The sequence below is a fragment of the Trachinotus anak genome, unplaced genomic scaffold, assembly GCF_046630095.1.
Source record: "Trachinotus anak isolate AG129_WGS33_773 ecotype Australia unplaced genomic scaffold, CSIRO_AGI_Tana_v1 ptg000002l, whole genome shotgun sequence".
Lineage (NCBI taxonomy): Eukaryota > Metazoa > Chordata > Actinopteri > Carangiformes > Carangidae > Trachinotus > Trachinotus anak.
The window spans coordinates 25,691,325-25,714,328 of NW_027273853.1; the positions used below are offsets into that span (position 1 = coordinate 25,691,325).

At 39.8% G+C, this 23,004-nt stretch overlaps 1 protein-coding gene across 1 annotated transcript in view; it reads right to left on the bottom strand.

The window, feature by feature from the left end:
• cdh13 (cadherin 13, H-cadherin (heart)) overlaps positions 1–23,004 on the bottom strand; it is a 292,077-nt gene that overhangs the window by 94,828 nt on the left and 174,245 nt on the right. The window contains exon 7 of the mRNA XM_071458186.1: positions 16,364–16,542. Within this exon, the coding sequence (XP_071314287.1) occupies positions 16,364–16,542 (179 nt within the window). The remainder of the gene's footprint in view (positions 1–16,363; positions 16,543–23,004) is intronic.

Consider the following 23,004-nt stretch of genomic DNA (forward strand, 5'->3'; position numbering starts at 1 on the left):
CACAACAGATTGTGCATGCCTTAAAAATGGTACTTTGGAAAAACCAGAAAAATGTATGCAATCAGATATCATTGAGTTTTAAATTTTAAATGTGTTGCTTAAAGACACTGAAGATTCAAATCTTAGAACAAATAGATCCTGAGTCAAAGTCATGACACTTGACACTGCAACGCAAACAGTGGAGACCAAGAACAATTCAAATCTCTATGTGTACAGTATAAGAGATCTGTATGGGCACCTCTTAAAAACCCATAGCAACTCCAGTTTTGTATGAAATGAATAAACCAAAACATCCACAACAAAAAAAGGAACAGAACAAAAAAGAGACAAATTTATTTAATTAGCATTCGATTGAAGCCCCAAAATGAATTAGACTATAGTAATTACTTGTACTAAGATTTTAAATTTTGGAGAGAAATTGCCAAATAGAAGGCCACTCAACTCTTGCTGAGCAGTCATTAAGCTTCCTGGTAATAAAACAAGTAAATGATCAGTAGATTAGTGGTTTTAAACCTTGAAACAATACAAATGGAGCTCAATTTGTATGCTAGTGTTTACACTGAGTCTTTGCTGGACCCCTTGTGAGAGTCTAATGAAACAGTTTCTTTCTTTCACACACACACACACACACAGACACACACAGACACAGACACACACACACACACACACACACACACACGTTAGGACAAACCCTGCCTGTCTTGAATAGTGAAGGACACACACAATGTCACCTGCTAGAGGCATATATATTATTCTTGTCATTGCAAGCATATGGGCTTATGATTTTGGTTATAGCATGTATGGTACCTTAGTAACACACAAGCATATATGCGCACACACATGCATGCATGCATGCATGTATTCAGAGCCCAGGTCTGTAGTCCATTTCTTGACAGTTGTCCCTATAAGCACAATGTCTGCAACAAGCTGTTCACCTGCCATGCTTTGTTTCACATGCACCAGTTTGGATTCACCAATATGTAAATTTTCCCAACTCTGAGGGTCCATCAGCATCTGCTGGGTGCCAGGCTGGGAATACAGATGCAGGCAGATAGGTGTTTAGGAAAGCTTCTCACGTCTGCCTGAGGAGCAGCACAACAACTTGGCCACGGCCCCAGCAGCTCCGACACTCCCATTCTTCAACTGGATTGATTCTCACAAACCACTGGCAATCTGACTCATCAATATTCAGAATCACACTGCCCTAAAATAGCTTCAGCCTTTTTTTTTTTTTGTTTTAACCCTTTAAGTGGAGTGCTGTGATTATGATTCAGAATAAGGAAGAGGGAGTCAAGGCCGTACTGTAGCGAGGGGACAATCAGAGGGATTTGAGAGATTTTGATTGTCACCATGATCAAATTAGAATTTATCTGCATGTCTGTTAGACAAGATAGAGTTTTATATAGTCTTTTTAAACTTTAAACCCCTTGCTTGCAGCTGTGGTACTCCACCACAGGAGTGGGGTCCTGAGAGAGTGGAATGATGCAAGGCTGAAATTAATGGGCTGGATTCACAAAAATCTCTGCTTTAAAAAAAAAGGTTGTAAATCAACCAAAGCAGACTGGGAGCACTAGAGGCAAAAATATAGTTTGTGAGCAGAACCTACGAAGGAGTGATTTGGACTTGTAGTGCATTAATTCTAGCTTTATCACTGATGACTTGGGTTAAGTGATGTACTGGCCATCGGGGAAACTGGGATAAATCCCAGTGGGCCACTGCATCGGTGGTCTGTCAAAAGAATCCATAAAGTTTTTACCAGCTGTTTTTTTACCAGCAGGTAAGTCCTAGGACGAATTTACTTCCCAGCCCATCCTTGCTTGGGCTTCAGTTTTCTTTTTGATCTATTTTGACTATTTTATGAACACTGCTATTTGGCATTTGGCAAATAATTATTATGTCTGTCTTGTAACAGAAAACTGTGAGACATGTAGTTGGTATTTCTACTTCACAACAGGCTGGGTACTTACAGCATGTGTCTACAGAAAATGTTTAGTCCATTATGCAAAGAGCTCATCTTTTTTGATGCTCCATACTCTAAATTGTGAAGATTGCATCATCCTGCAAATGTAGACATGATGTTACAACACATCTAACAGAATCTGTCTTCTTTCTTGGATCCAGCCAACAATAAATCTCCTGAGTATCTAGACTATATTCTACAAAATACTGTTATTCTTGTCCAGTTAAGGATGAGATGATTGAACACTTCAGTTCAATAGTCTAAACAGATGGAAATCTTGCTGGTTTTTCTCTGCAGTCAGTTATTTCATCTCCTTCTGAAATAAAACCAACCCGTCTAAAACACAGCTGTCTGCTTTGTCCTTGACCTGGCTGGATCCTTCTTTCTCCCCCCATTATTTTCTGCCTGTGACCACAGTATAGGCATTATATTGGAATGAAAAACAGGAACCTTCTTATGAGTTCAGCTTTAAGCACAATGAGTCCTGCTTGTTTCTTAAGAACTTGCAGTCACTGCCAAGTCCTGCTGCAGACTTAACTTGACCATTAACAGTGTAAGACAGTAGCTGAATTGTGTAGCATAGTTGCACTTGTATAAGGATCGATGAGTATCTTGTGTGCAGTGAACCCAATTGAATGAATCTGTTGTAATTACTAACTTTAGAATAAGTGGTCTGTATATCCAGATTTTTCCTCTATGAACCTTCTAACTACGAGCAGTGAACATTTTCAGCTATCATATAATGGTTCATTAATACATTTACATTGGCAGAAGAACAGTTGGCTGATATAATAATAATTCTCAGTGTTCTGGGAGTGAGGTATCTACCTGTATCTATCTCCTACCTCCGGCTGGAGTAAACAGTCTCCACAGTTCTCACCCAGCACTCATCATAGCACATACTGAACTGGCAGCTTGATAATGGTTGACAATTACTCACACAGCAGCTACATGTGTAATGTAGTTCAAATGAAAAATGTTGTGTCTTTTTTTTTTTCTTTGAGGGATTTATATCAAAGTCAAATTGGGCAATGCCTCATCCACAAAGAGTATGTAAGCTTTTGAATTGGATCTGTTCAAATCTCCATTATCCTTGACACCAAAATTAAACTGTACCGTTTGATCGTTGAAGACATACTCCCCTAGAGCCTCTCCTCCCACTTCAGTAAAACAGACAGATAGACAGACGCACAAGGAAATAAAAGAAAATGCCACTGTGCCAGAGCAAAACTCTCCCAATTTAATTGTCACAGACCTGGTACTTTTGATAGATGTACAGTACTTTCAGCTAAATGTGTCTCTGCTTCCTGCTTTCATAGGCATCATTTCACATCAGCTGTTAAGAGAAATCTGTTTTCTGATTGCACCTTCTCTCTATACACTACACAAACTGATACAAGTCACTGCAGTTGTTGGGAATTGGTATAATCAGTTATTGAAGGGGAAAAGAAGACTTCATCTTTGTACTAGTTTTCAGAGACAAGTTTACTCACACACTCATCATTTACGCTCTTCTAACAGTATTTCATATCAGGATCAATCATATATTATCATGAATGATCTGTTAAATAGAGCTCTTATTCACCTGAATGAATGCAGAGGCAGTGGATAAGATATTCTCACAGCTACACAGCATACAGTTATTTCCACAGAGAAATTATTTTTTCCTGTGGCCTAGTTTTCATAAAGAGCTGTGATTCAGAGAATTAAACAACACAGTTATTCTTCAGGTGGTCATTTCATACAGAGAGATTATTATATCATTTTCTGTTAAATTAGAGAGAAAGAGGGTACACAGCACGATCCCCAATATCTCTTTGTGGCAACCCAATTAGTTAGTGTGGTTAGGATGCAGGACAGTTCTATCATAGACATGATGTGTATGGCCTGGTAATACACACAATAGATTTCTGCGTGATAGTAATGAGATTTGCTCTGTGTGAATGTTTCATGTCTAGTCCAACTTTAGTGAACTAATACATACTGTTGACCAATAGCGACCCATCTTGACATTGCTGATCCTTTACAAAGGGGTGAGCCACAGAGTCCAGTAACAGAGGAAGCTATCACAGCTTATTAGCTTTTTAGCTGTGATCAAGCTGACAAGCTCGCTGATTGTCAGATAACTGGTGTCTCTGCATCAGCAGAGGCAATGAACCAAGTGTTCAGCTTCACAAGTTAATTCACCCAAAGAGCTTATTTTTTCCCTGCCATAAACTCTCAAGACTGACCAATACCGGCATGTCCCAGCTGACTAGCATGTTAGTTCACCCATTACATTAGCTCCCCACTTAGCCCTGAGAGAACCTACTACGCCACGAAGATCCAAATATTTTGCAAAGAAATGCTGATGAATTTAGCTGTGCCACTTTCTGATGTCACAAGACATGAACAAGGTGTGTGTGTGTGTGTGTGTGTGCACGTGTGAAGATAATTACCATGGTCAGAAATGAGACAGAGTGAAAAAGTGACAACAGATGTTCATGTGGTTAAATGGTGTGTGTGTGTGTGTGTGTGTGTGTGTGTGTGTGTGTGTGTGTGTGTGTGTGTGTGTGTGTGTGTGTGTATTTTTGGCTGACCATAAATTGTCCATAGTAAGTTTGTGAGTGACTTGCATTCTTTTTTCTCTGTCGGGGCGCTGCTCTTATCTTTGTGGCCCAGAGGCCACTGGATTTAACAGGCACACATTCATCCATGCAGGTCAGTGCCAGAGCCCAGAAGCGCTCCCTCACAGCTGGGCTATGGCTTCCATACAAAAGTCTGTCCCCAGGTTTGTACTTAGCAAAAAAAAAAAAAAAAATCAAATATTGACTCCAATCCACTGAACAAACTTCACACAAGTTTCTGTGGTGACTGTCTCACAGTGAGGTTGCTGTGTAGATCCACAAGCTTGCCAAGCCATAGGATACTGTATCTTCACCTTGCAGAGAGATAAGGAAGTCTCTTTTGCTTTCTGCCACTGGCCTTACTTGCCCTTTGAACAAATGCCATAATATTCACAAGATCGAGAATGCCCTTTGTGGACTCATTGTGAATATAGCTTATAGCAAAGACTGAAACAATTCTCATATCTTCACAGTAAATATATAGCTAGTAAATGGTAAGCCAACCTTAGTAGAAAGACTGGAAGCAGGAGGAAACAGATGACTTAGTTGTGTTCAAAGGTATTAAAATCTGCCTACAAGCACGTCTGAACCTCACTAATTAAAAATCTGAATCTCATTTATTTAATCCATGAAAAAAAAAACTAAGTGTAAAAACAACAATTCATTTTTTTACTTAGGGTTATGTGCCAGAATATTGCCAAGTCACCGAAGGAGACTCCAGGAAGTTAGTGTTCCTGGTAAAAAAAACATATAGTTGTTTTCACATCCTGGTTTTTGTACAAACTAAAGGAACAAAATACAACACATTAAGTGTAGTAGTGATATTTAAAGGTGGGTTTTACTGCATGACAGGGCCAGTCTGTTTCCCTGTGGTTCAAGTTTTATATGTAAAGTTAAGCTTACTGGCTGTTGGCTGTACTTTCAGACAGACAGTGGTCTGGGTGTTCTCATGTAACTCAGCATTTTCCATAATATATATAGGCATCTTCCTCCTGCGACCACTGTTTAATCACGGCCAGCTCTATACAGCTTTCACCAGAGGAAAGAGAGCCACCAATGTCAAAGTTTTTATTGAAAGAAATGATGGATGAAAATCAGACAACACTCTGAATAAGGACCTTATATAATTCTGTATAAATAGCTCTAATTTGACAATTGTCAACAAACTCTGCCTTTTACTCTTTACTTTAGTGACATGTATATTTCTATGCTTCACCTTATCTGTTTATAGAATATCTGGGTGAAAGAAGGCAATAAATATTCACCGGTGACAAATAATAACTATAACCTTAATATTCAAATATACAATATTATTATTCGTACACTATCTCATAACAACCGTATGTGTATGTGTGTGCTTTTTCAAATATGTGCCATGTAGATTTTGTCACTTCCTTTCCAAATTCACTAGTATAACTGATTCAGTGCAGTGCAAGATTCAAGGAGCAATAAAGCAATAAAAAGGGCCAAAGGACAGGTTCAAAAATTTTACAACCCTGGTAGAGTCAAAGACACACGTGAAACCCAAAGGGCACTTTTTTTCATTTCATTAGTTGTATTTGAAACAAAGAATTCAGTTCAGGCATTCGCCCACAGAATAAAGAGATACCAAAAAAAGGATTCCACCAACATAGCTGACAGTCAATATTGACCTTTTGCAATCTATTTATGTTGCACACTGTTATTGTGGCCTTATTTCCTTGTCATCTGCAGCATCCTGTTGGATTCTGCTTCATACATCGCAAGCAGACATTTAAGACATAAAAATAAACCAATGTCTTCTTAGTATTTGTATCCAAGGAGAATAATGCCTCTTAAACCCAAGAGAGAGTGAACAGTCGGAAGATGATGCTAGATAGAGTGCATTCAATCAAACTCTGACTCCCACTGGCTACAAATAGACCGAACTAGATTAAACGGAAAGGGACAGGACAGAATGTTTAACTCCCTATTTGATAGTCAGTGGGCAGTGGGCTTAACAAAATAAAAGCCAATTTACAGAATCCCACTGCTAGGCTTCACATGGAGAATTACTGTATGACCTCAGCACATATACACTATGCCACAATTTGTGTCAACGCCAACTTCCTCTTCTCATTTTTCTCTTTTACAACAGAATCAAAACACAAATCCTACCTGTAGACAGCCAATCCATGTCTCACCTGAAGGAGGTGGTGCAGATGGCTATTTGGGGGGGATCTGTACCAACGCTGTTAAAGATGGTGACCTAAACAGAGATAAGCTCCGACAGCATTGTGGCTGCTTCAGCAGAAGCAACGAACCACGCTAAATTTCATCAGCAAAGAGAAAGTAGCATGGTAAAGGGAACAATAAAAAAGTACTGAGCACATAACAGAAAACTTTTCCAATCAATGCACTTTCTCATGGAGACGGGGTAAAATTCATTCTCGCCTGAAGGGCTATTGTAAGAGGGAGATTCACAAGAGAGTAAGAGCTGTTGCTCTTCATCCTCAGGTCAATGGGAGTGGGAAAAATCGGGGACAAAAGAGAAAGAGTGAGGGGAGACAGCAGAGGGAAGGCTTGTGAAGAATGAGAGAGCAGGAGGTAGTGAGGGGAAAGTCAGAAGGAAGAGGAAGAGCCATCATAAGGGAGGTAAGTGTGTTAAAGCTCTCTCTAAGGATAATGACAGTGTAGCATCACCAGGACCTCCCTGACATTACTGGAGCCCTCAATTCCACTTAGCACTGACGTTTCCCTCCTAGCAGTGAGCAGTTGTCCCCCCCTAATTATTCCACCCTCCACCTGCATACCTCACTCTGCTTGCCACTCTCCTTCATCTCTCTATTCTCAGGTCTCACCCTTCTGTCCTTTCCTCCCTCCTTCTCTGCACTGCCCTTTTAATACCTCCTTAGGACACCGGAAAAGTCAGAGCACTCCACTCTCATAGATAACTTCTGAATTTTAAAAAGGTCTCTTGTTTTTTTCTGTGAGCATAGTCATATAAATGAGCATTAATTTCAGCTCCCCTTGTATTTTGCATCTATTGCTGTTACAGCTTTGTTTGTTTTAGAGAAATTATGTACTGTAAAGTCTTTCTGTCAGCTTTTCAGGTTACAGTCGTGACCCTACCACTGTTTTGAGATGATTTGAGGGGGAAAAGTACATATTACACAAGATAACTCATATAATATGTACATATATATGAGACAACTGAATGAATCTACTTACTTGTATATAAAACATGTAGAACTAGCTCAATCAATAGATCCAAAAAATATTACATTTCCTATAATGCAAACAACCTTTTTTCTATCATAAGTTTGTATTCTCCAAGCCTAACCCAAGATAACTGACTGTATAGTTCTCCTGGTGATGAACTGACTGACCCTATTGGTGGAGTATTTCTGTGCACTCCTCAGCACTTATTATTTCATTTCATCGTCTTAGACCTAATTCTTTAACCACAGCTTGATGTGATGCAATTCAGTTGACAGACAAGTTTTCCATCATCCGCCAGCTTCTCAAGTTTTAGACTTTGGACAGACTGTGTTGCTGCAGTAGCTCTACCCCTGTGCCACATGGACATAAATACTGTTTGAAAATTACAGCTCTCTCAGATGCCATGGAGGCTACTGAATGTACACAGCAGAAGGTCAATGCACTCTTGCAGCCATGAGGGAGGAGATGCCTTCAATTTGCTGATATATATTGTTTTGGTTTTTTTTAGATTGGGAATATTCAGAGATATTATTCAGATGAATGTGTGTTACTGGGACAGACAGGGAATGAAAAATGACCTAGATGTTTGACCTGGAACAGTCAACCAAACCCCTGAAGCATTTTATCTCATTATTTTTCTATTACTTACCGTCTTACAGGTCTGTCCAACTGCTGATGATTAAAATATGATTCGAGATGGTGTTAAGACATGATCATGATGTGAAAAGAGAAATTTTAATGACAAACACTCTCAAAAAATTTGCTATTTCTGGCTACAGGTATAAACATTTTTTTTAATATGCATGAATTATCTGTTTGATTTGCACTTCTTTCTTTGTTTTACTTCAGTTAGCAAATTTGTCCTGGCTTATTCTTCTCCATTGTTCCATCTGCTTAGAGTCTTAATGATCCAATTTTTCACCTTCATCCTTCTTATTTCCATTTTCCCTCGCTCGTCTGTTAAAACTGTGCCTCTCTTGTCTGCTCCTCTGTTGAATATAATTCTCTAGCTTGTTGTTTTCTCTGGTCCTGGGCTTTCATTTACTACTGCTGGTGAGACTCAATTAAAGCAATTGGGATGGGAGTGGGGGTAAGATTCACAACACACACTTTTACCCACAGTGCCCAGGGGACTCAATTTATCTTGAGGAATGCTCAGCCTAAAAAAAAACTGTGATTGACACCTCTAACCTTCATTGGGATGTAATCTTCATCTTTAGCACTCAGAGATCTAATTAATTAGGGGGAATCTCATTTCCTCACTAATGCAACTGGACAGAGGCATGATAGAGGAGGGAGAGAAGGCAGGGGGAGGAGGAGGATGCTGAGGGGAGGAAGGATTGAGATGGAGGGGGACTGGAAGGGGGGCGTAAATTTATCAATGTCTGTGAACGGTGTCCACCTTGTTCATTTCAGGGAGGAACAAGAGAACGTGAGGTGGTTGGGTTCACAACAACTACACTGTATTGATTGCAGCTGCCACAACTCTGGCTACTGGCCATCACATATGGAGACACTGCAGTAACACTCATATAATGGGATCTCTAAGTAATATACTCAAGTGTCTCACTTTCTTTTCTGGACTTCTTTTTCAGGTTAAAGTCGTCATCTCTGTGAGGACGCGTTAGCTTATTCTAACTGGTTTTGTCTTCTTGCTGAACTGCTACTGCAACTGTATGAATTTAACTCCTTTACAAGTCATCCAGAGTAAATCTGAGCAACTAAAACAGACATACAGATGGAAAAGTATGGCAAAGCCTTCGTGAAATCAATCCACACCCACACAGATGAAACAAATTAGCAAATTAGTGTGTTAAACCCATGAATAATACCATCAAATGTTTTCTTTTATTATTAGCTTGTTTTGTCCTGATTGTTACATGTTGTAGAAAAATACTCAAAATGTGAAATAAAGTTTTCAGGGGCTTTAAGAATTTTTAACTAGATAGTTAAACCATATAAAACCATATCAAGCTATTGATATAGCTATTTTTCACAGAACTTTTATTTGTCTTAAAACATGTCTGGAAAGAGGTGCTCTCATATTTTGATGATAACAAGAACTGAGCAAGTCAAGCACATTATATATAAACATATACTTTAATCTACAATCATCTATCATTTCATACTCTAATCACCTACAAAGTCACAAAAATGCAATATTTATTTAGTCTTTTTTTTCTGAATTAATTTCAGTTGATGATGTGAAATATTTCAGCTATTCAGAACACTGGAGACAAACAAAACACACACACATATACACTTGTATGTACTAGCTAAATTAAAATAGAAATGCAAATCGGTCTCAAAACATCACTGTTATAATCAAGAGCAAAACTATGAGGTTAGAGTGAACAGCCGCTACCACCAAGTTCTAGCAGCCACTTTATGCAGGATGGAACAGGGTATAGAAGAAACATCCTGTATTGACTATTTTTAAAATGCCTATGAATATATTTCACACTACTTGTAGTCTACACTGACTGTAGTTCATTTATATACTGTAGGTCTTGATTCTCTCAGTTCTTGGCAATAAACACTTCTGCATCTTTAAATTACTTCCATGCAGCTGTGAAGCTCGTGGCTATAGATATGGCTGAAAAAACATTTCAACGGAGGAGAATACAAAGCGCCTTATAGCTTCATTGTTGTGAAGAAAAAAAACACCATTCTGTTGCTAAAAATTGTTCTCCATCCTGTCGCTGTCTCTGCACCACTGAACTTTACCCAAGTCTCACTTCTTGACTGAGCTGCTTCCTGGAGGCTGCATCTCTAAGCAGATATCGAACAGACACTTCACTCTGTCTCTCTCTGACCATTTGTCCTTCTTTTCAGACCACCTCAGAGGCAGTACTGCGCCTGTTCACACTGACAGCGGGTCAGTGTTTCCATCCCTGTTTCCTCCTTATCCACTCCGAGGACCTACAGCATACCTGTGTCCATTCTTGCCTGCATCTCTCTCCACCCAGCTCATCTACTCGCACCTTTCCAATCTCCAGATCATAATAGGGGAATGAAAGGAAGTTTATAAACTGAAGTGAACATCAGATCTACTGTAATGAAATCTTATCAATTTGTTGCCTGTGCTATATTATTTGCATATAAATGACATAATATAATAAGTCTGTCCGGCCTCTACCGGGAAGGAGTAAATATTTCTCCGTCTGCTTTGTCTCATTGCTGTGACACGAGAAAGCAAGACACTAATTGAAGAGAGGAAAGCATCTTCATGTGACGACTGACATTCAATTATGTTTGGGGGATCAGATTAGGTGCTGGCCCCAGAAATGTTTGAAAACAGCATTTTGCAGCGTGGCAACTCAGTAGGCAGCCGAGGATGTAATTTGAATGGCTGTTTGAGGCCTGCGCTGAATGGCACCGCTCTGAATGGAATCACTATGCTATGACCTGCAAGTAATTGGATGTCCAGAGTGAAGTGTTGACAGAGAAGAGGAGCGAAGCTGACAGAAACAAAAAAGAGATAGACACTGAGGCAGGAAGACAAAGACAGAAAACAAGACAAGATGAAAATAAGCAAGAAAATAATGCAATGAACGAACACAGCGAGCGGGTGAAAAGACAATGAAAGGGGGAAATAATTACACCAATGAAAGCAGAGAAAATGAATGTAGTTTTCCTGAAGAGTATAACCTGCCAAAGATTCAGCTGTCATTCATCACAGCGCACAGGCATGTAGCCACTCTGGACATCAAGCCAAATAAGCCATTAGACAGGATAAGCTTTCTTCTCAGACCAGCGCTGTCAGGAAGCACACTGCCAAGGTCGAACCAAACAAACAGCCCTGCATACTATGCTGCTGAACAAGGAGAGTTGTGTACATTCATCCATCCACCCGTCACTCTGGATTCGTACTAGTTAAGCATAACAGAGCAGATGATGGTGAGTAAGTCCTTAACATGCACAGCGTACAACCGAAGATCATTTGCTGACAGATGATGCGTCTGCCTCAACAAGGCACAGAACCTGATCTGTCAACACAGATTACTTTTAATGTACACAGTACAACAGGCTGCACACTATCAGACTGACTCAGACTCAGAAATAATGCTTTTGCCACATGATGAAGTGATAAAATTACAAATAAATCAATTAAATATGTTGTTGTACTGTGTTGGTTGTTTAGATGATCTGACAAACAAATATTTAACAGACACTCACAACAGATGTCCACAGATGGAAGGGGTAGAAAATAAATAAATAATTAATAAAACCTCAAAAATATAAGGAAACATGCAGCTCTATCTTTTTTAATATAAATATCACTGCTCCATCACCCACACACTTACGCACACAGACATCAATATTATCTCCATGTAATTCACCTTTGTAGAACATGGAGGGGGGTGGAGGGGTCGGCCGAGTCCATCGATTGGCTATCCTTACCAGTGACAGTTCCCAGATTGGCCAGAGAGCATTAGTGAGTCAGAGAGTCACACTGCCATTAGCAGTCTGTCCTCTCTGGTTACAGCCTGCCAGCACACGGACACTCTACACTCTAAAATAGATTACAATGATTGGTGAGTGTGTGTGTGTGTTTGTGTGTGTTTGTGCATATAGAAAATGTGATCATTCTATCACTGTACTGTAACTTCAAATACATCGTGCATGAAGTTCGAGCCAATAACCTTTGCACTAGCCTTCCATTTTTCTTATTTAGTGTATGTTACGACCTCTCACTACACCCTGTCCTCATCTCTGTATAAAGGGACATTTATCACGTCTTCTAAAAGGCAGGTATTAATCATGTCTCAAGAGACAGTATACATCAGGATATATGAATGAGAAGACCAGAGGACATGTTTTATATGAGCTCATACAGTAACACATACTGTAGCTTACTACAATTAATCCCATGAGTAGATCTGATCATATTCAGAGGAGCCTTGTTATTTTGTAGACTAAAGGGAAATCTGCCCCCCACCCACACCCATTTCCCAGTCTGCCACCCTCCGTCCTCCAGCTCTTCTCACTTCTTTTCTAATTCACATCTCCGCTCCTCCAATTCACAAGCGTCTGAAAAGATGTGGCGTAGTCGGGCTGTGACAACGGGAGGTGGTGCATGAAAGCACAGTTCACTGAGCAAACTGTGGCTCGATTGATAAATCAGCCAGCTGAGATATTTGGATTATGTTTTCTCTAGTATGCAGGATCAGTAGGAGAATGTCTTCAAAACTTACGCTTGCCTTCACATAGGCCAAAGAGGTTGGAACACACTTATTAACAAGGACAAGAGATTTCAACCTTATGTCCCGGTTAGACCTAATCAGAAAAAGACTAGAAAAAGACAGTTAAAGACTAGAAACCCTTTGCTTCTCATATTGACTTTTCTGATCCAATTTAACATTAATCTACATGTGCAAAAAAGTCAAATAATTCTGTTTCCACTGCATGTATTCAGTGTTTGCATGTGCTAGCACACTGCACATCCTCATTTTCTGTTGTCTTAAGGAAACAGGTTGAGATGGACATTTTTGTAAAGTAGACTGATCACTTCTAACAGCATTGTGATGATTAAGGCCGATTTCCATGTTTATTCAGTCAAAGATATGAACACTCCACCGCCTTTTCAGACTTGAGAAAATGGCCTCAACCCGGCAGCAATATTAGCTGTCAAAAATTACAGCCTGCCATTGATCCAACAGAGTCGTGTGTCAGAATAATATAAGACAGTGAGTGGAGATGTGTCTAAAGTAAAGGGAGGAGAAAAACACAGAGCTGGGGAATAAATGTGCATATCAAGACAGGATTTTACGCCTCAGAGAGAGCACTAGAGGGAAAATCAAACTGATTTCAATGTGACAAAATTGATTTTCCAATTTTCACCAGATTGCTTTCTGCCTCCCCCCGGAAAGGTGAGGCGTCTATTCAAATACAGTCAGAGCTCCACCTGAATTATGTCTGAGGAATGTGGAGGACAAAGGCAAAGTTTCTGTCCTCTTCTCTCTGTATTTCTATTGGTGTGTAAAACTATCTCTGTCACACACTGCACACACATGCTGGACACGCTATCTTGAAAAACTTCAAACTTCAAAAACTACGCTCTGGATGGAATCTATGAGTGTCCTGCAGGGGCTATATTTATGAGAATGTGCTGAAGAAGCTGGGTTTAAATCTCTGCAGACCTAGAGGAAGACAGGATAAAACTTATGCCTTCTGCACTTCCATCTGGCTCTGCTGTCTGACTGTGCTTTTGAACAAGTTCCTTTTTCTTCTTCTTACAGAGATGCTGCACTGCGGCTGGACTATTGCTAAACTCCCTGAGGATGTTTTAATTTCTCTAGAAAAATAAATGATGGCAGTGTGGGGATGAGAGGGATAGATCCTTGTAGATACAAAGTAGAGACAATCATACACAGTGCTTCAGGCATGTACTGCTTTTAGGTGGCCACATCTGCAATCAAATCCAAAGCCAGCTTGTATTGCAGACATGGATTAGTCATCACTGTTGGGATGTTTTGAAGAAAAAGAAAAAATATGGCATTTTTGATATGAAAGAAATTTCATGGACTGTGACAATTCTTCTTGTCACACAGACTCACTGATTGAAATATTAAAGAAAACACTTCAAGCTGGGGAAGACAATCAATGATCAAAAATGTTATAATCACCTTTTTGCATATTGTAATTCAAGTGGTCTGAGAGCAAACTAGATATCTGCACCTCCTCTTGGCTCTGTTTTCAGAATTTAGAAAATCAAGCCTGTGAGAGAGCATTCCTATTGGCTGTTCTACCAATTCAGATGTGTGTGCACATCCCTTCACATGGATATGTGTCAACATCGACAAAGCGTTTCAGAGAAGGAGAGAACTGGCTGCACTTCTCCAGGAGCAGGTTTCCTGTAATATCGAAATGTGTGGTAGCAGTTGGTTGGATTTACCATGAAAGCAGGTGGTGAGTGGCTATGTTGAACGTTGCTAATAGTTTAGCTTTCTGCTAACCATAGCCAAAGGCTCACAGCTGCGATTGTGCCCTTATGCCCAGGAGGAGAGAACTGCAGGAGGGCGGCCATATTTCAAATTCTGTTTTTTTGGTTTTTTTTTTCTTGATGTCTGCCTACACCAGCTTTAAACACCACAGTGCTCTACTCATTCTTTCATTTGAGGTAAAGGGGCTCAAAAGTTAAAAGGGCTGTCCTACTGATCATTCAAAAAAAGACATTTTAATAGACATTTTAATTAATTTGTGTCCCTTGAGCTGTAATAGAACTCAAATGAGTGGGAAACACTGATACACAAAAAGGTCTTTGTCACAGCAATGATGCAATGATGAAAAAAGAGGAAATATACTGGAAAAAACACAATTTTTCTGATGCTTCTATAATATTCATAATTCCTCTGGGAAGATACACTACATACACTGCAGCATATTCCAACAGATTATACAGAAAATAGGAAAAATCTTCCCATCTCTGTGCATCTAAACAGGTGAAAATGTGACAGGTGTGGAATCAGCCCTGTTCAAGCAGCTCCCAGGGAAAAATAATGTGTCTGGTCAAACCCTGAGTGGCCGCCACCTAAGGTGCTCATTAAATCAACAGTGCAAGTGAAATGATCAAGCATGACACCAATGTGATTCTGCTGACATACACGGAGAACTGGGTTTGGGTTTGAGGTCTCTGTGAGTCTGAAGGACTGACTAATAACTTCTTCAGTTTATCACCTACAGAGAATAAAGTGAAAGGAAGAATCTGCTATTTTAAGAGATTTATAGAGGCCACAAACACACTGACAATTTGGCTGCGTGCCTTCTTCAAAGGCATTCAACTGCATATTCGAACACCATCCTGTGAGCGGTTGTAATAAATCCTGGCTGCAGACAAGGGAGGAACGCTCTTCATGGAGAGAATCTTTTGAAATTTCCTGGAGGTGATAAGCTTCAGAAACCTCACTTCTCTGTTAGGAGAAACCACAGTAACCAACACACATCTCTCAAATGATGCAGTCTCTTCAATCACTTCACAAAACCACCGCTAAGAGTGCTCACTGCATTGATTACATCTCATTTCAATTACAGCGCTATTAAACAGTTTACTGTAGCTCGGGGAGCAGCTCATCAGGGCGGTTAGCTGCCATGGTTCCAGCAGTTCCGGATGGGAGGTTTTTCAGCCAGGCTTGTTGGACACCACCAGAGCCAGCGGATGAGTGTGTATCACCTCAATTAAACTATGCGCTAAGTGTCTGACAACAGCTAATATTCCTCTTCCACCAGCGAACCCAATCGATGTTCTGGCATTCGTCACCCTGCTGAAAAAGCAATCATCCTGTTGTCTCGCTACGGTTAGACAGGGAAATGGAGAGACGCTCATCTGACTTGCTGCGCCTGCTCGCTGGAACGCACCAGCGCTCATTCTCACAAAGACACACACTAACACCTACAGGGGGGATTCAATACACTCTCATACTGTACGGTATATACACACTTTATACCGACTAGCAAGTGGAGAAAAAGAGGATACACAACAAGCTGCAGGTCAGAAATGCCATTCACAAGTGTAATGCTTGAACTTGTCCGCTCTGTTTCACTGGAAAAAGTCCATCACTCAGCGCAGAGTGATACACCACACTCACACTCACACAGGTTTGCCAAGTTTACCCACCTCTCTGTCAAGTAATGTGGGGGAGATGACGGTGACAATGTCACCTTTTTCTGCATCGATATAGAACATGTTCGGGGATGGTTTGTCTGGCGACTGCCTGACGATGTTGTAGCGCAGCGCGGCGTTATCTGTGGCAGGGTCGTCTGCATCGAATGCCGTCATTCTCATCACTGTGGTTCCTGCAGGAGACAGTGAAAGACAGGGTTCAGTCTGAACTCAAAACATACTTCTCATGGAAAATATGTGAAAGACAATGACAGTTTCACCTATAAATATACATTTTTAAAGGATTAAAAGACACTTTTAGTAAAGCAGGAGTTGCTTTTGTACCTATCAAAATAACAGCAAATCAGGTTAGCTTCCATCACATGTCTTAACAGTTCATTTGTACCATGTAACCAAGACATGAAAGAAAAAAGCTTCTGAAATAAATCTCAGAAATGGAAGCAGATAAAAAAAGCTAATTATCAAACTCTTGTTAAATCAACCAAATTTCAAAGATTTACAATAACTCAAATTCTCATAACCCACCCCCAATAATTAGAGGAATATATGTTCATGCTACTAGTTCATTTTGCACACTCTCTACATGTCTGTTCAGCCAGCCCATCTCCATGAGGTTAGCTTGTCATCTACATGATATTTCTTATATATTACATATAATATGTCTTGTGTTTGGTGTTCTAAAATTAGAGTATTCATGTCACCAGATGTCTGAAAAGTGCAATTTCAAACTACTTAAAAAGTTTGCCTCTCCTATTAATGTGTTTTCTAACCCATGTCAGCTCTAACAGCAGGGTGCATTTTATTTGGTAATGGGAACAAAAATGGAAATCCTGCCTGCTGCACCTGAGCTGAAATAGGAGGCAATCCTTGACACACCCTCAACCCTCAATCTCTGTCTCTTGTCGCACTGATTCAGAGGGACTCACACGCAAATGCACAGTGTGTGTGCCCAAGTCGTGCATGCGCGAACACACACAAACACAAACACAAACACAAACACAAACACACACACACACACACACACACACACAGACACACACACAGACAGGTCAGACCATGTTAGGTTGTATCTCTTCTGAGTAGTGTTTTGTGGTTTTTCATAATTTGGATCACCATCCACAGCTTCATGTTCTTGCAGTCAGACACCTCTGGTTAAAATATCATCAGCTGAGAACCTCTTCAATTTGTTTAAGTTTGAAGTTTGACTCCTTCAACAAGAGATGTGTGACTGCATTCTGGGTTTGGGACGCAGATGGAAACTTCAGATGAGCGGGGGATGTCTGGCACACTCATTGTATGACTGAGGAATACAGAGTGACTTTTTTGCTCATATTAATAGGTAGATAACTATAATCAGTAAGTCATGGTTGCAAAAATACACTATAACTCTCTATAACTCTAAAATGACACAACTAGTTAATGTTGATGGTGATGCGCCTCTGCTCCTACTTTCAGTTTTTAACAATAAGGGAGCTGACAAAAATACCCACAAAGCATTTAATTCATCAAAAGCCTGACTACTGAGTTACCTCACATGAAGGTGCTTCTTTTATTCTCTGAAATTATTAAACTGACTGAAGTTTTTTTTTTCTTTTCTGACAAGTAACCCTGTGTGATTCTTATTTGACCCACATACAAAACATTCCTCCAAGTACCACACACTAGCACTTCGTAGCATGGCTCATAACCATTGAACTCTTTTCATGCTTCTTCTTAATACCTGCCAGTACTTTGCCACAGTGCATTAACCTTACAACTTAAATAAAACACAAAAGGGCTACAGGAAATATGCAAAGTCTATATTAAATAACAGAGGCTTGGAAGCAAATGCCTTAAGTCCAGTGGAAACTAATGAGGGGCAAAGAGGTGCGAGTTTTATCCCCTTGCCATTTGCACTTCAAGGTGAACCATTAATGGTTAAGTAAACCTGTAATCCTTCCTCTGCAGAATAATTACACAGTCCCATCTCCTTCATTACCTATACTCTGTTCCACTTCACACCTCAAAAGCGACAGTTAGAGATGATACAGTGAGCGCACACACAAACACACACTCACACACACACACACAGTTTTGCACGCAGACACACCAACTGGCACCAAATTAGAGAGTTAAAAAACGATGACTAAATTGGTTATCTTGAACAGATCTCAATGAATTATGTTCCCATTTCGCTGGCAAAGTGAGGTCTCCTGAACGCAGCACAATCATATTACATATTAAATCTGATACCAGAGTCAAGCTGACCCTCTCAGTCCTCACTGTCTTCATCAGATACTGTAATTCAACTCACAAATGAGGATCACGTAACCGGCATGCATTTGTCAGTCCAGAGTACAACAGCCATCAGCTCACATGATTAACATCTAGCATTCTTTAATAGGACAATGGGGCTGAATATAACTTTAACACTGACATCCGTTGTGTTTAATCAAAAAAATGATATCATGTGGGTGGCCACGGTGAAGACTCATTGCCCTCTCTTATCAGCTTCATCCTCTGGCAGGAGCCAAGGCTTCATCAATCTTAACTGCACTGGATGGTTATATGGTGGGATGGATGTGACTGCACAGAACTAACATTACTCCACTATCACTGGGATCCATCTGCTGTGCTGCTGGATAACACCAGCTCACACTGGATGAGGAGAGAAGTGATACAAGAAAGCAGGAGACAGGGTCTGTAAACAGTGTGTGATACATGCCTAGTTACTGGATTATGAGCTCTGCATATGTGTGACAGGTGGTCAAAAAAGACAAAGCAAAGAACTAGAGAGCAGATCTATGATGTAGAACATCACCAATTCACACATGAAAAAGCACAATGATTGACACAGAAAAAAAGGGCACGCACAGATCACACACGTTGTGGATTGATTTCATCACGCAGGCTGGGACACGGTGTTGCTGCCTACAGCTAACGCCCATATCTTTCTCAAACACCAAGGGAAATCAGTGGGAGCCAACAGATCTGTGGGTTCCACCAGGGAATTGACACATGGTGAAAAGTCAAGATGAGGCATAGATGAAGATGAAGTGTACAAAGACAAGATAGAAAAAAAAGGGCAAACATGATGCTCGTGGGTTTTTTGGGTCCACTGTGTGTCACCCACACTGTCTGTGTGTCAGAGTGTATCTGCACGAGTTAGTGTATGTTAGTGACTGGAGTTTCCATTTCAATTATTCACCATGTACAATGGATATTTCAAAACCTAAAATGGGATTTCTATTAATCAGACACAAGTGACTGAAAAAGACCGGGAGCTGACCCGTGCTATTCTCAAGTGGGAATGAGATCAAAGGAAGTCATCTTATCCCTAACCAATACTGCTGAGATACATGATTGTGAATAACAAGCACATATTCATGAGAAGCAGGATGCAGTGAGGAGGTGGTACCAAAGGTAAGTGTACATGAAAATGTTGGAGAGAAAATCATAAAGTGAGAGAGAGAAGGGAAGGCACTGTGAGTAAACACTTAAAACTCAAGACAATAGCAGAAGAAAAAATATGAGTAGAAACTTCCATCTGAACATCTGGTTTACTTGCACTAGATTTCCAGCAGATTTTTGGGCTCTTAACAGTAACACTGCTTTTGCCCTTATTCTCTATGGGGCCAAACTAAAAGTTTTGCAGCAAAAAAATGTTTAAAATTGTGTGTTTGGAACAACGCCATTTGTATGTTAGGATGTTAATTTACAGCAGCACAGGACATGGGAGGAGGAGGTGGACATTTTTACAAATCTCCCCTCAAATGCAGCACAGGGAAATTTGATCTGTTTGTCTTCAGTGATACTTTGACAATTAAAACACAGCAGCAATTAAAACTGCAGCACACAAAGGCCCTGAAAACCTATTCTCTGACCATTTTCGGCCAAAGTCAGAAGAGATTTGATTCTTTCTAGCAACAGGATTCTGCATTTGTGTTTGTGAAATTCCTTTCCTCTCTGGTTTGAAGGAGACAAGGTTCAGTTGGAAATGGTGATGTTTCCTTGTCACTAGCACTGTCAGTAAACAGTAAATCAAACTACAGCCAACCTGTCCAGATGAAACAGATGAGCTACATTTTAAGTGTTAAACTGTTATCACTCTAACTTGTATAATTTTATAAATGTTTTTATTTTTCTTTTTTGGATGTTTTTTCCTAAACTTTAACTTTGATTATTTTCAATTATTTACAATGTATTTTGTTATTTAGTTATGAATTCCCATTGTTATAGAGAACTACTTCTCAGGCTCATTTATATCCTCACTGAATACTCTGTCAATTTGAAAAACTGCAGTTAATAACGGTTGATGCAGACAGGGACAGACATTTAAATAAAAGAAAATGACTAAGTTGTTTGCCTAGTCAACAAAGGAGGAGAAGATTAATGCACTTTTCATCAAAATGCATTGGTGATGAAACAACTATTTGAGGTGGGAGTTACAGAAACAGCATGTTCTGGTTTACATTGTTTGTATAGGTATTTATTCCCACCCACATCTACAATTTTTGTCTCCTGTGCAGCTGCAGATACATACACTGTTCAGTATAATGGTGATAGTTGTGAAAGTAATGTTGGAGGCTTTCAGCAGAGACGCTTTCTATTCGACTGAATGGTGCATTATGCTCTGCCTATCCACACTGTTTGCTTGCCTATTGTTACCACGGCACTTTTCTTCAGTGCTTAGACGCTAGCCTGTCTGCTAGCATCTATGTCTTTTGTGAAACTTGACATTTCAAAGGGATGATTCTAAAGATCTGATTTTTCTTTTTCTTTAGATCAAATAACTTCAAGCTTGAAGTTAAAAATGGCTGTTTTGAGTGTTCAAAACTGTCAGACTTTCCAATCTTTTGCTTGTGTATATGTTGTAGCAGGGTTATGTCACACTACATAGGCCCAAAGTCACAACATGTGCACTTCATTATCTGATTTTGACAATTTAATGACAGTTTGGGAAAAGATACTTTTGTGTATGTTGTCTTTGAATGTTTCTTAGAGAGATCAAATGATAAGAAACACTTATTCATTATGTCTTTCTCTGTCGCCCACTGTGAATGTACACAAGCCTGCTCTACACTGTACCAGGTTCCTTACCTGTATGAGCACATATTTGCTTATTTCCTCTAGCTCATTAAACTGATGTGAATGTGTCATCTCTTAAGGCACCATCAGCACTTTCACCACCTGTTAGCCAGCTTGGTTAATACATCAGACTTTGCCTGTTTGCCTGTTAACCTATCTGTCCAGCACACTGCCATCCTTCTGCACTATCCTGCATATCTGTACCAAAACAATCTCCAGCTAATAAGTCTGGATATTTAGTTAACACTCTGGCTTATTCTCAATACTTGGCAATATAAACACAGGGAAAGAAAAACTAACGACAAATAAACACATTGTATAGTTGCAGTATAAACAAAACCAAACCAGCTGACTAGTTAAATTTCCTCAGATTTTGAAATGAAGTGTGTGAGAATGTTGTTTCATTGATCTTGTATAGTAACTGCAGAAAGAAAAATTGTGAACATGTGCATCAACCAGAAATGAGAAGAACACTGTAGAATAATGAATAATAGCTACGTACTGAGTATCATTATATTATGGTTTTTTTATCATATTAGTTTTTAGTGGTTATTTTGATTGCACAACACCATAATTTTGATATTCAGCAGCGCCTTATAAAGTATGTAAAAAACTTGTTGATTTTTTCAGCTAACATTTGTTCCATATGTCAGAGCTAGAGATGAAACAATATTAACATTTAATACCATAATTATTGTGACCAAAATGATCACGGTTGTCAGTATTATCATGGTATTGTTAAAATGTGCTGAAAATTTTCAAAAAGTAATAAAAACCTGAAATCATTTCCAACACATCTGTGTCACAGATGAGGACAAGGGACCAGCAGCAGTACTGGCTCTGCCCACAAGGGAAAAACAACTGTACTATTATCATTATTAACATTTTCCATGCTGTAACGTCTGTCGGCAACACTGCACTCGGAGATGACAGAGTGAGCTGCAGCCCTGATGTAAGTTTTAAAAACACACAGTCACTGATCGGAGCGGCTCACACTGAGGCTCAGCTGCTGGCAGCCCACCCTTTCTGTCCTGTGTGTGTGTGTGTGTGTTATATGTGCATGTGATGACATCACTCCAAACACAAAGGCAAACTCCTCTGGCAGTGTAAAAAGAGTCAAATGCCTTTTTAATGGGCTTACTTGCGTTTACTAACCTGCTTATTCCTGCTAACTTTGATGTAAAACAGTATTAGAAGGCTGAAAAATCTCTGGAGCAGTGCTGTCACTGCCTTCCACCATGTTTTGACTGACACATAACAAACCTGCATTGCAGACTATCACTGGTTGATGCGTTATACTGACCATCTGGCAGAGAGATTATTAAAATAATTTATCTACTAGATGTTCAACATCAGTCAAGAAACCCACCCCAACACTACCATGACATGGAAAACAATGTGAGATGTTAACTGACAAGTGGTGGATTTTGGTTTTAAACATCTTCAGACAGCTCTAAGAAGGAGAGTAATTATATGCTCATTGCTGTCTATCAGTCTGCACTGGTCTGTTGTGGCATTTTCAATTCCATAAGCGCAGTAGTGGAAACCCTACGTGGTAAAATACATTT